The sequence below is a fragment of the Myotis davidii genome, unplaced genomic scaffold (genome assembly GCF_000327345.1).
Source record: "Myotis davidii unplaced genomic scaffold, ASM32734v1 scaffold6, whole genome shotgun sequence".
Lineage (NCBI taxonomy): Eukaryota > Metazoa > Chordata > Mammalia > Chiroptera > Vespertilionidae > Myotis > Myotis davidii.
Window position 1 is genome coordinate 8947807 of NW_006383011.1, and position 14295 is coordinate 8962101.

The window sequence follows — 14295 nt, forward strand, 5'->3', positions numbered from 1 at the left end:
ATTCCATTTATATGAGATCTCTAAAATAGTCACATTCATTGAAAGAAAGAATAGAATGGTGGTTGTCAGGGATTGGGAGGGGTAAGGGGAGTTGATAATCAACATGTATACAATTTCAGTTATGGAAGCTGAATAAGCTCTCGAGATCTAATGACAAACTCATACCAATAGAAAATAATACTGTATTGTATACTTAAAGATCTTTAAGAGGGTAGATCTCATATTGTCTTCCTATCAAAATAAAAAGTTTAAAAAAAGGCATTTCCTTTTCAAATAATACATATCAAATACCACTGCATTTTCTGAAAATAATGAGACTGTTCTTATTTTAGGACACCTTTGAAAACTGTGTTCACAAATTTAGATTTAAGGTACAGCTCAATTGTCTTGTAGGATACTCTATAAACCATAGCAGAGCAAAGAGCTCTGTGAACCTGGGTAATGGCCTGCCATGGAACATATTAATATTCCATCTATACTTCCTGTGGGCTCCTATGTGCCACTGGGTAGAACCAGCTCAGTCTTCACTACGTTTTTCTCTCTGTACTTGCATATAAACCCTTCATTCGAGGACTTGGTAACTTTGCATGGGTATAAGACTGGACCCAAACTTTATTTACACTCAGGCCTACAAGATTTAAGAGCTGGGTGGAACCTTGTCATGTATAAATTAAGAAATGGAAGCCTTTGCATCTAACCAGAGAGAAATCCACAGCATTTGTGACACTCACTTTGCTTATTTTAAAATATGCATAGCTAGGGAAAAGTTGTGACTTTCTTTTCATTATATGCAATTTTATATAAGGAATAAAAATGAGCACGGAGGAGATTTTATCCTCTGGGAAAGTGCTTTACATAATTATTCTAAACACTAAATTATCAGCAAAGAAGCTGGACACAGCCACAAAAGATATTTGATATACTTGGAATGTCAATTGCCAACTATATTCTTATTCCTATTTATCCAAAGACAAGTGGTCATATTTTTTAAAACTTGGGAACAAAAAAGAATTTCTTCTAATCAACTGCACAGTGAGAAAGCTATTAACTAAAAATCAAGTTTTCAGATATTGAGACTATTTTATGCAGTGACGTTAGCTTGTTGCATTGAACTGACCTTGCAAATCAGCTAACATCATGCAATCAGAAATAGTTTCTGCGGGGAAATCACATAATTATTTATAACAGTCCCAGTGACGTCTAAGAAATTACACAGCCTGTGTGTTTTCCAGCCCCAGTCCCAGCCCTCCACAAGGATTCCCTTTTATGACTCTCACTGTTCATTTCAGTGTGTTTCTACCAAGTAATTGCAAGTGCTGACTCTATTGTATGTATTTTTGCTGTAAATGAAAACACTAACAAGTACTGAAATTTAATGGAAATACTGCTATTGAACGAAGAGAGAGCTATCGTTTTGTTTGCATATTATTTAAAACAAAGGATTTTTCTTTGCATTAAAGTAATTTGGGCACAAACATCGCTGTTTAATTTTATATATTTTTCCATTTTACTATCTCTGATATTAGCAAGAATCTGACTAGAAATAATTGACATCTTTTTTTTTTTCCTCTTTATGGTACATATGATACTGGGGCATCTCACATCAGTAACACCTTAGATTCAATAAAACACGATCTTTCCTAGCCACTTATTGTGGAGAAATAAACAAAACAATGTTTTTTGACAGAAAGTAGCAGAGAATTTTAAAAACATATGCTTGAACACTTTATACCTTGAAAAGTTTTTTAATCTCTTCTACGCTTAACTGTGTAAGTACTATATATTTAATTATACACACATATCAAGTATAGGTGAAGACTTCTGATTTCTTTTCAAGACCACTAACACTCACATTTGCAGATTTTTAGAAATCAATCTTGTCATCATTTTCACATTTGTAGTCCCTTTTTTTCGTTAAGATAGCACACATGTTAGCATTTTGATGTTGATACTAGCATTTCCACTCACAGGAAAACTAAGAAACATTCTTTTTTCTCTTTCTTTTCATTTACATTCCCAGTTGCCTCTGAGATGGTATAACCATAGAGAGTGTCCATAATCAACTAATTATATTTTTTTCACTTTTGGAACAGGGCCCTAGAACACTCATACAGTGAATCCAATATAAAAGGGAAAATGGCAAAGAAAATTTGAAAATGAAAAGTATAGAAGAGCAAAGAAAAAAGCTCTACATACACTATATTCCATGGTACAAATGACCCTTTCCGTCATCATGAGTTTTAACATATATGTAGTTTGAGAAGGGAGATAAGTAGATTCATATAATTTCATGATTTCTAGCCAGATGGTTGGCCAATGGAAGAAAGAGACAGGCATTCTCACATGCAGTACCTGATAGCCCAAATCATCATTACTGACCAAAAGCCATTTAAAAAAAACAAAACAGGATTTTAAAAAGACCTAAAATGTCTTTCCTAAGCATATTTGCACTAATGTTTCTATATCTCCTCTTGCACTGTAACCGGTCTTTGTATTTCCGTTTAAACTATTTGAGTTTTAATTTTCCCTTAGTCACTTATGAAATAGAAACAATCACCAAAATGTGGAAAGTACAATAGCAAACAAATACTTAAAAAGTTCACTTTTATAAAATATTAAAATACGTTGCTGCCTACATGTCTGTAAAGGGAAGCAACCTAGAATCAGATTTGTTCAACTGCTCACAGAACATTTCCCAAGAACCACCCCCTCAAAGGACCAACATCATTTCACCAAGATATCGGCCATGGAAATAATTTTATAAGGAAAATATGTGGCAGGCAGTACACCCCAGACAAAGCCACACTTTACATTCACCGGGGAAAAGAAATGAGGCCCCAAAGTAAAAACTGTCAATTACTGTCATCACCTTGTTGTCCTGAAAGGTTCAATCATATCACAAAGAACTTTAGTACATGCTAATTTAATTAAAACATGACAGCTTCAATCTCCCCCAGCTGTCCCTACCTCACAAATTAGCAAAATTTTTCTTTAAATACAAGCCCCTTCTCTATCTTCACCAACGACATGCATAATGTATATGAGCAGTGCTATCAAAGTACTTTCTATTTCCTTTCATTTTTCTTCTTCCTTCCAAAATTGCTTTACATTCTTATTTCAGACATCTGCATCTTTTATTGTCACAGTTTAAGAACCTGCATAATAGGATGGTCATTATGAAAAGTAATCACACTCCACACTGATGAATGACTACTTACAAAATGATTTCTATCATTTCAAGGAGAAAATGTAATTGAGACTTCAAACTCCAAATAAAATGCTACAACTCAAATGACACTGACTAGCTATGAGCTTCTGGAAGTCACCCACCTGGGGCAGCATGCGATTCTCTTCCTCCAGCTGTCTTACTCTTGCCTCCAGCTGCCTAACATAGGACAAGGTTGATTCTAAAATTGAAAAGAAAGAACTCACATTATACACACAGGTCTTGTTCGGTGCACTGTCAGGATATTTCTGGCTTGATTTATTCAAACCAGGTAGTGACTACAAATCTGTTATTTAAAAAAATTAAAGAAAAGAAAAAAACAAGTTTCCTCCCCAGAAAAAAAAAACCAATAACAGAAGCTATTGAAACTACAAGCAGTTTGAACAACTGGACAATGTTAAGGAGAATTCGAGAAATTTATATAGGAGGCGAGATTGTAAGCTTTTGCGCACCATGTAGCCCTCAGAACATTAGACATCTTGAAGACAGCTGTTTCTTCTTTTCAACTTATTTTGTACATTTTGGGCTTTCAATGAGCTGTACCATGCATAAGACTTTCATAATGTTAATTATAACCAAAATAAATTACAAGGTCATATTAAAAATAGAAAATAATATTTCAAATATCCAGTTCCCTTCATTATACCAATACATATTTCAAGTGTTAAGACCAACATTTTGTTCTTGTCACAGATCTACAGATACTAAGACTGTAATTCAAAGAATGGCTATGAAAGGGCTAAATAATTAGAGTTAGGCTGAATTTTGACTGTCATTTGGGCTGTGTGTGACAAAGACCCAAGTTTCCCCAAAATCTCCAGGTTCACCAGGGGCAGACTTGAAATTAATTCTTGTTTTAATTTCATCACAAACTCAGGTGTATACTGAGCTCACAGTCAGCATCATGCTTTTCCTGTTCCCTAGTGAAACTCGAAAGTTCACAGCTTTACATCAGGAAAGGGATTTCATTTTGAGGAACAATCTGACAGTGATATTTTTCATAAAAGTGAAAGTATTTAAGCACATCATAGAGAACACAGCTGCCATTCATTACCCAAGAACAAACATTTCAGGTAAATGTACATAACACACAATCCAGAGCATGTCTGCAGAGTTAGCATTAAAGTAGCAGATCTTCCTGGGTGCAAGTATTTGAAGCCCCTAACAGCCTCAACGTAGGATAAATATTGATGCAAATTAATACCTTAATCTGAAATTCATCATGGAAACGCTATAATTTTTATATGGAAATTGATTATACGACCTCAATTTCATATTTGTGACCTCCAAATCAACATTTTATTTTCTTAAAATACATAAGAACCTCCAGTCCTTAATTCACAAATGTAGCACCTAAGCTCATCCCTGACCACTTTACACAAGCCTGTTTTCACAAATATTTGCAGAAAGTCATTATGGCTGACTTGAACATAACCACCCACTGATCTCACACCAATAGAGAACATAGCCTTGAGCGATCCTCATACAACAGGAAAACACAAGAGGAAGGAAACTGAAGACATTTGCTAGAAATATGCTCTCATTTTTTAGCTCAATGAAATGTTAAGAGTTTGCTTTATAGATTCTTCCAAATGGAAAAAAAAAGCATAAGGCATAAATGAATAACCAACGTATTGATTTCATGAATCTGCTTTACTCTAGCAAATGAATAAGTAATTTGCGGATCAAGATGTGAATGTAGATGCCTGATTTACAGTTTTGCAAGCCCCACTTTCAACTCTACAAAAACAGCCACTTAAGAAGGGCCATCCAAGTGAAAAGTTGTCCAGAAATATTCTATTTAAACCATGAACAAACACATTTCTTTTCTTTGTCCACAATTTACATCTTACCTTTATTGTCCCTATACTACACTGTGCCTGAGGCTGTAATACTTGAAGCAGCTGAAATGACTATATAGAGTGCTTCAGGTGATATTTGAAAAATGACACTAAATGGAGTTTAATTCAGTTCGGTCTCTTTCATCTATTTCTCTTTTAAAATCTTTGCAGTTTACATATTTGATGTGATGCTTTCACTAAGTTTCTACTTATATTTCAAAAGTTACATCAGTGAACAAAAAAGGGGGGGAGTAAATTCCTGAATTTGGAAAACATTCCTTTCTCTAATTTTCAATGTCAAATTACAGTAGGTGAAGTTCAGAGCTTTGTTTCAAAGCATTCACTGCAAATATAGGAAAAGCTAGGGAATATTTTACACAGGTAAAATAATAGGAAAAAAATTAGCTTTATGATAAAGACAAAGCTAAGAGGTGTTGTGAGTTCATTCAAAAAATATTTATTGTGGCACCAATTTTTCTCAGGTACTACTGCTCTAGAGTTGGGATGAAAAGATGACCAGCTATCGTAAGTCTTAGGTTCCTCAGAGCACAAATTCCACTTTAGGATTCCATGCCCATATGCTGTGATCCAGGCTCAGCCCTAAGTCTCTGCTGCAATTACTACTATAGGATGAAGGAATAGAAGATGAGAAAACTTCTGGGGGTGGGAGGGAAACAGGAAGAATAGCTGATCTGCATGCATAAATAAGAGAACTCATGCTGTTAGTTGTTTTATTCATCAGGAAACTGATTATATAATCATTAAGTGGGAGTGGAATAGACAAACATTTTCCTAAAATATACTGTAAGGTCATCACTGAGCCCCCGAATCCCTTTATGAAGAGACACTGGGAAAACTACCCAATCCTTTGGGAAGTGAGAGAAAAACAAATACTTATTTTGTTAATCCCTTAGGGTTTCAAGGTTTATTTGTTACTGCACCATAAGCTAGCTAAGCCTAACTATCAGTACATAAGGAATAATGGGATAGAAAATATGCAAACATTTGTAAATAAAACATAATAGGATGAGGTGTAAGAAGCTCCATACTTTCAAAATATTCACATCATAACCCCCATCCTCATCCTAGGTGATCATTATTTAAAAAACTTGAAATCTTGTGTGCGAGAAAGGAGCCCCTTCTGACCCAAAGGGACATATCTGGCCATGTCTGCTGCTGCCTTTTTCTTCCTTCCTCAGGGGACTTCCAGAGAGAGTGGTGCCAACTGTGAAACAGCTGTCCTTCCATTGCTCTTCCACAGCACCCGAGAACGTGGAGCCCGGTTGTGCACTGACCTGAGAAAAGTGTCTGACAAAGACTGGCGTTCTTTCTACTTCAAGTACACTCACTCGCACACACAACTGCGTTAGGATATCCTATCAATGGAATTGATCCTTCTGCTTTATACCAGTGGCTCATAGCTGGTAACACTGAGATTTCAAAATGCCATTTTGGCTTTCAGAACTCTGAGAATGGGCATTTCTCCCCCTGAAAAACAGCCAAATACTGAGCTATACTCTACATAGATGTACAGTGCATTAGAGAAGTATATTACCGATTGGGGGAGAGAAGGCAACACATAAAACAATAAGGTCAGACGAAATTCAGTGCTAAAGCATGTGAAACAGCAGTACAGAAGGAGAGCAGTATCGGTCATAGTTCTCCAAAGGAGAAACCTGAGCTTAATGGATCAACAGCAGTTTGGTAGCCAGAGAGATGGGAGTGGAGCCACAAGATGGACAAGGGCTGGAAGCCAGGAATAATCCTTTTGTAAACAGGGAGAGAGGGGCGTCACAAGGAGGAAAAGGGAAACACTGGGGAGCGAAAGGAGGAAAGGCCAGGTTCTCCCAGTCAGGATCTGAAAAGCCAATGTCAAGACACTTATACAGGCAGTGATTTTAATTTCCACCAAAGTTATTCTAGTTCTCTTCCCACCAGGGGAAAGCTATGGACAGCTACACATTAGAAAAGCAAGTGAAGCAAATGATATCAATGTGAAAATCCAACCACGTTCAAGATGTTCTTTGGGTAAATCTTGTGCATATTTTCAGAGCAGAAACAATTTCTCTGCATGTATCTCACTTCTATTTGAACCTACATATTACAGTCTACAGCACCTCTTGCAATTAAACAAATGTAAGAAACAGTCGTAAGAATTCCACTAAATCCATGTCTTCTAAATGATTCCAATTTTAGAGTGCACCGTAGAGATTTCCTCACCCAATTTGTCCTCAATCCCCTGATCATTTGGTAAATGAAAGAATAAAGCCCAGAAGACAGTGAACTTGGCCTAACACTGGGAATCAATCAAATATATTCAAAAGATCTTGTTCCATTGCTGGGTCATCATAGTTATTCCCATCTTGGATCTTCTAATCATCACTCTGTCCAGCTTCTTGCATAGATAAATTCTAAGTTCTCTCTTTCTCTTCCCCCGTTTAGATATTCTGAAAGGATATTTACATTTACAATAGCTTGATATTTCCCTTAGACAGATATCCTGCACTTGATTTCACTTCAATTTACTCGCAATACATTCGATCATACAAAGTAGCTCAGCTTTTTCCTCCGCTAGTTCGAAAATTCTCTGATCAAAATATTAAACCCTCGTATTTCCCCTTGGTTTGTAAAGTGGTGTGTCTCTCTGTAGGCAAACACCATCTTTAAAACAACCCATGGAAGACTCTGATTGCTGTACATAAAAGGTTTATCGCTGGTAGTTGCAACTGTCTAAGGTTTGTCAAACTTCTGAGTGGTTTTGATTAGACAAAGTGCTGTCTGGTTGCCAAAATTTCAGGGAAGAAAATAAAATCTGGTGATGGTCCATTCCAAGATAAATTACAGCATTTGGAAGAGTGTAAAAAAGAGAAGCATTTGGAGACTATAGTAGCCAGGGGTTTACAGATGTAAGTTTTTCTGTGGTTAAGAGTCAGTCTCCTTGGGCCAGAGAGAGTCCAATGGACTGACTTCAGATCCGGAGGCAGTCCCTTCATTCAACCCCAAACTCTAAAGACACCGATTGCATCAATCCCGAATTCATCCCACCATCCACAGGCTCTACACATTACAAAGAAAATTACTTCAGAATTATATTTCAAAAATTATTAATGTTCCAACTAAAAGTGTTTCTCTTCCTTCCTCAGGCAAGCAAAGATTAGCCTCCTACTTCAAATTTATATTAGCTCCAGAAGTATAAGTGATTACATTTCTCACTATAATTTGATACTTTTTTTTTTTAATCTTGCTGGGATCAGCATTTTCAGATTTGTCTGGATATTTAACTCAGACAGCTTTATTGACAGAGAATGAGTCAGGTACCGCTCCAGTCTATTATCTGCGAAACTAATACTACTCTTCTCCAACCCTTCTTTCTGTGCCTGCCTAAAAGAAATATGAGGTAGCTATTTGCTATCCAACTCCTCCCATGTTTCTGGTTATTTACTGTCCTCAAATTCTCTTGGCTCTGGGTCTCTGACTACACCTCCCTTGCCCAAATACTCAATCCACTCTGCCTAGTCCAGAACTTCTTATGCATGGTTTGAAAAATAGCTTTCTAATAGATAAACTATCCAATGATTGGGAAATATGATAATATACTTCATGTTAATGGAGGTGTTCAGAGAAAGATCAGTGAGATTCTGCCAAGATTTCTACCTGTGTATGCTGTTGGGCTGATCCCTTTAACTCTGAAGTTCAATAATTCTACCATCTTCAATTCTTCCCACTCCATGGGTTTCTGCTAGTTTTCCTTATTCTTAACTCATTTGTCAACGCATAATCTTCAATTCTTCCCACTCCATGGGTTTCTGTTTTCCTTATTCTTAACTCATTTGTCAACGCATCATATATTGAGTGACTTATGATGACATCTCCTTATTTACTTAGGTTATTTATTTTCATGTCTTAATTTTTCTAACAAATACTTGCTTTACTTTGATATCAAGACTTCTTCACTCAATAGTGACTACCTGCTGTGTGCTAGATACTGTTCTAGATACCGGGGACAGGGCAGCAAATGAGGTCTGTGCACTGATGGAGTTCACATTCCAGTGGGGAAGATGGACCATGAAAATAAAATAGGATATTTTGTGAAGGCGACATGTGCAATAAAGACAACAAAACAGAGTCCTAGTCTAGAGAGGTTTGGGGAAGTGCGGCTGCATTACGGAACATGGCCTGGGAAGAGCTCTCTGTGGACTTAGATCTGAAATAGGCCAACTATGCAAAGATATTGGAGAAAAGAGTTTCCGGCAGAAGGAATGAGGACTGCACAGGCATTGAAGACTCAGATCCTGGAATCCAGTCAAGAAGAGGCATGTGACAGCAGTTGGAGACGGAGATATTTGTCTTGTCACCTTCCTCTGCTGCTTAAATTTTTAAAACCTTGTGCTCTTTTTGGCTGTTTATACTTAGACCTTGACTTAGACTCCTAGATTATTATTTTCTTCCTTGTGACAAAAACCCTAGCCTATGTTTGGCTGCACTTCCTCACACACCCACGTCCCATCCATTGGGAAATTCTACTGACCCTACCTCTAAAATATTCCGAGAATCCAACCTCACAGTAGTCTCCTAACTGTGAGGAGTTAGGAGACTACTGTGACCAGGCAAGGAGTGACTAGGCAAGGAGTGAAGCAGTGTCTCTGCTTCTATTCTTGCCTCCACCCCCAAGTCTATTTTCATTCAGTCTATTTCAAATCCACAGCAGCCAGGGTTTTCTATCTAAACACTAAGTCTGAACATCATTCTCCATGCAAAACCCTATAGTAGCTCACTGTTTTTGCACCACGTAAGAGCCAAAGTCCTTAAAATGTCCAGCAGAGCCCACATGCTCTGACCACCTGGTACCTCTCCCACATCATGCCATCACACCCTCTGCTCAAGCCACGCAACCTCCTTTCAGTTTCTGAACACCCAAACATGGTCTAGCTTCCTGAAATGTTCTTCCCCCAAATAGATGCTAACTTCCTCACCTCCTACCAGTCTGCTCAAATCTCAGCTTCTCAATGAGACTCACCAAGTCCACCTCATTTAATCCTGCAACCTGCCCCCATCTCCTACCCATACTCATGATTTCCCTTTAGCCTGTTGTACTTATTTTCTTCAAAATCCTCGATCACATTGTTCATATGTTATGTTTATTGTGTAAAATGCTTCTCCCCATCAGAATGTAAACTCCACAAAGCAGGGGTCTTTGTTGTGTGAGTGATGTACTCCACGTGCCTAAAATAGTGTATGGCACAAAGAAAATGTACTGAATGAGTCAACCAATAAATCAGTTATGTAGATAGTGCCCTGAAAGGAGATATTTCATACTATAGGTCCCTTCAATCACTCATGGAAGACAGATCAATATTTAAATGGAGCCTAATATCAATTCTGTTGTGCCATTTGAAAAACATTCTTTGGTACATTAAACTCTGGATGAAAACTTTACGGACTTCCTCAAATTATATCAGATCAAATCCTGGTAGGTCATTTCAATAAGAAATCTGAAAAGTGCTTTCATCACATTCCAAAAAATATGTGCGTGTCTGTTTTTATACAGTTGGGAGGGAACGAGAGGGAGACGGAGAGAGCAGAAGGGGTGTTGAAAGCAAAGAGAGATAAAAACAGTTGTGGGGGGTGAAAAATATGTTTCTACCACTATCATCTTGGAATATAATAGAAAGGCCCTTCAGCTGGATATCTATTTACTAAGGTTTCCTTTGGGTTACAAATACCCACTGGAAGGGTTGTGACTTTCACCCAGTCTCTTCCCAGCCACTCCCTGCGAGGTTGTACTGGGAACCAGGAGAAAGCACAGGTGGGGAGCCCTGGGCAGGAGTTGAGTGAGGGGCTCAGAGCTGTCCAGAGCCACCTCAGAAGGGCATGGGCAGTGGTCCACATCAAAACAGGCTATTTCTTTGTGCAGAGAAAAATAATCTCACATTTCAAAGGAAAAGAAAACAGAGCAATGCGCTGTCCTAGTTTACATCAAATTAGAATGAAGGCTGTAAATATCGAATCATTTTCCAAGAAGGCTTTGACAATAAAAAAATAAAAATTAAAAAGTGTGATTCTCCTAACCATGTAAGTGCTATATTTTTTTAAACAGTCAGATTTTTATTTCATTTATTATTTTCTAGAAGACTAAACAGTTACATGGACATTGAAATTCAATGATTTTAGTATAAATCAATCAAGAAATCAGGGGGAAAAATCAGGGTCTGTGTCCTAACATTTGCATCAGAAAATAATCATCATAAATTTGTTTAAGTCCCTCCTCTTCCCAAACAGAAGTGTTTTTTAAAATGGGAGAAAATGGCATTCTGTTGCATGTTTGCTATCGGCCACCTGCACCTACTCCTTGTGAACTGGCACCATTTCTCCCTAAGTTAGAGACTGCACATGGCAAGGCCCCTTAACTCTTTTCTGAGCAGCCCTATGACCAGCACAGAGCTGTGAGCTAGAAGGTGTTCAATAACTTATTGTCGACGGAGCGAATGAACAAGTGTCTGCCACTGTTCCCAACTGCTCTGGCTGCTACTCAGAGTTCTGTGCCCCCAGGACAGGTAGAAGCAGTTAACTCAAAATGCAGTCAGTTTTACCCAGAAAGCACACAACGACAAGCAATCTAAAACGGAGTCTGGTTTTCAGGAACTTTTTATGCCCTAAAATTGCCTTCACTTTTACAATTTCCTTTGAAAGCACCAGCCCTGCAAAGGAGGTACTAGGTAAATAGCAATAAATTGGACGAAAGGACTGAGAACTATAGGGAAACTATTTCAAACTCCAAAGAGCTGTTTAACACGAATACCATTTTCACAGCTATTTGGGGTTAAAATGTGTCTTTCCACTGTGACATGGCTGCTGTTGTCTTTTCCCAGGGAAAATAACTGCCTTTCCCAAGGCCAGAGGATAAAAAATTCAGCAAAATAAAAGTTTTATCAAATTATACAACAAAGCATCATTAGCTTAGACTCCATCAATTGGGAATTCATAAAAATGTCATTGAATTTAGCCTATAGATACTGTCTGCATTACTATGAAACACACAGTGTAACAATTCAGAAATAGTTCCCCTACATAAGAAAGCGAAGTTTTCCCAATGTTTTAGCATTATATGTCCGCACATAGAGTAATGTGAGTAAATGATGGACAGATCTAGTTAGTTAAGATATACAAAATGGGAAAGACCGTATATTTTGGAACCTTTTTTTTTTGTATGTTCACTATTTTGGTATATTTTTTAACAAGTACTTTATAATCACGGTCACTTAACGTATATTTATATTGAGCACTTACTATGAACTAGACACTCCATTGAAAATAAACAAAAAGGGCTCCTCCTCCCAACGAAAATTCTAGTAAAGAAGACATACAGCCAGACATGTGTACACAGACACATAAATAAGTACACTATTTGCCTGAACACCTCGCCCCCTCTCACTTTAGCTTAGATGTAGATGATCAGTGAAGATCTGGGGCATCTAAGATGAAACCTGAATATAAAGATCTGGAATGAGCTTTCCAAAGACCAAGAATAGAATTTGCAAAGTCCCCAAGCTTAGAATGAGCCTGAGGCACTCCAAGCACACAAAGAAGGCTGCAATGACCAAAGTGGAGCGAAGAGAGAGAAGGGAGAAGGAAGAAAGTCAAGTTGGAACAGGAAGAGGTGACAAAATCCACTCCTCAAAGTTACAAAGCTAGTAGAGTTCAATTCTGGAACTCAATCTGAGGTCTGACCCAGAAAAGCCCAGCATTTTAAGCATTATGAATAAGTCTCACTACTAGAGAACATAGACCCTGTGAAGAGACAGAGTGAAGGCCATATCAAGCAATTATCAAAGAATCTGATCGGCACCAATAGTCCGATGGACTTAAATTATCTTCTTATACTTGAGCACTATGCCATCACTCAATCGATTCATTTGTTAAAAGAATAAAAACTGTATTTTTCCTAATAACTACATAATTTCTCCAGTTTATATGGTAGTGACTTCAAGTAACCAAGAGTCAGCCTAAGTTAAAATAGCATGTTTCACAGTCACCACCAACCAAACCATCCCAAGGGAGGTGGGTGGATAAGCTAAGTTAATAATGGGCTTAATAAACGAAGGTGGCTGTTCACAATGCAACCTTGGGAAAATTTCACAAACTTGTTATAACCCAAGTCTCAGAAATCTACGGGCTTAGAAAAAAATGATGGACAAAAACAAAGGGCAATTTATTTTGGCTTGTAAATGTCTAATTTTAGTTTTCAAAGCAGCTGCTTTCCTGTATCTCTCCTGGATTCTCTTCCTGACATCAGGGGAACCAAGTTAATGTTCACTCTGCTTAATTTAATGCTGTCAACATTCTTCCTGGTGGTAACAAAAGAGAACTGGATGCATATAATCCAACAGAGGTAATCAGGCATTTGGAGAGAAGTTGGTTATAAATATTAAATATCTCAACATACTGTATTTAAAGTAATCACCCTTGTCCACAAAATCCTATGGATTCTGCAAGGATCTATCAATACTTCTAATACATTAGAACCTGGAGTGGATACAATAAACTTCTACACCTAAAATAACAGTAATCTTCAATTAATGGTTTCTCAAGCTCCCTACAGCCTGAAATTATACACACAACAATAAAGAGGATAAATTTATTTTGGCCATACAATGAACCTATTAAATTCTGTCCTGCTAATACTAATTTTCAGATTGATTATAAAATAGCATTCTTAAATCAATGATTTTTATTCACCCTTGAAAAATACAAGAGTGTGTTTTGTTTTGTTTTTAACTTTCAAAGCAGATGAAATTGAAAATCTTTAAGTTTTCACTTGAGTTACCTCTTGTCAGAGCATAGTCATTCTGTTTAGGGAAAACCTTAAATTATAAATAGGAATTGTGTAAATCAACATGCAAAAGAAGGAATAAAATACACTGTGAACACCATGTTCCTTAAAGAAGGACTATATTTTATTCCTCCTTATAAACCATCAGAGGACTGCTGCACAAATTCATGCACCAGCAGAGTCCCTCAGCCTGACCTGCAGGATTGGGCCAAAACTGGCTCTCTGACATTCCCCGAGTGGTCCCGGATTGTGAGAGGGTACAGGCCAGGCCGCGGGTCCCCACTGGTGCACAATCAGGGCTGGGGAAGGACCGCAAGAGGGTTCAGGGTATGTCCAGCCCATCTCGCAAAGTCCCAATCGGCTGGACCCCAGCAGCAAGCTAACCTACCAGTCAGAGT

General features: G+C 37.7%; 1 protein-coding gene across 1 annotated transcript in view; it reads right to left on the reverse strand.

Annotated features, from left to right (window-relative positions):
* Positions 1-14295, reverse strand: part of CCDC85A (coiled-coil domain containing 85A) — a gene marked incomplete at its 5' end in the record, with an annotated part of 163139 nt that overhangs the window by 33974 nt on the left and 114870 nt on the right. Inside the window, one exon of the mRNA XM_006778578.2 lies at positions 3331-3407. Coding sequence (XP_006778641.1) covers positions 3331-3407 — 77 coding nt within the window. The remainder of the gene's footprint in view (positions 1-3330; positions 3408-14295) is intronic.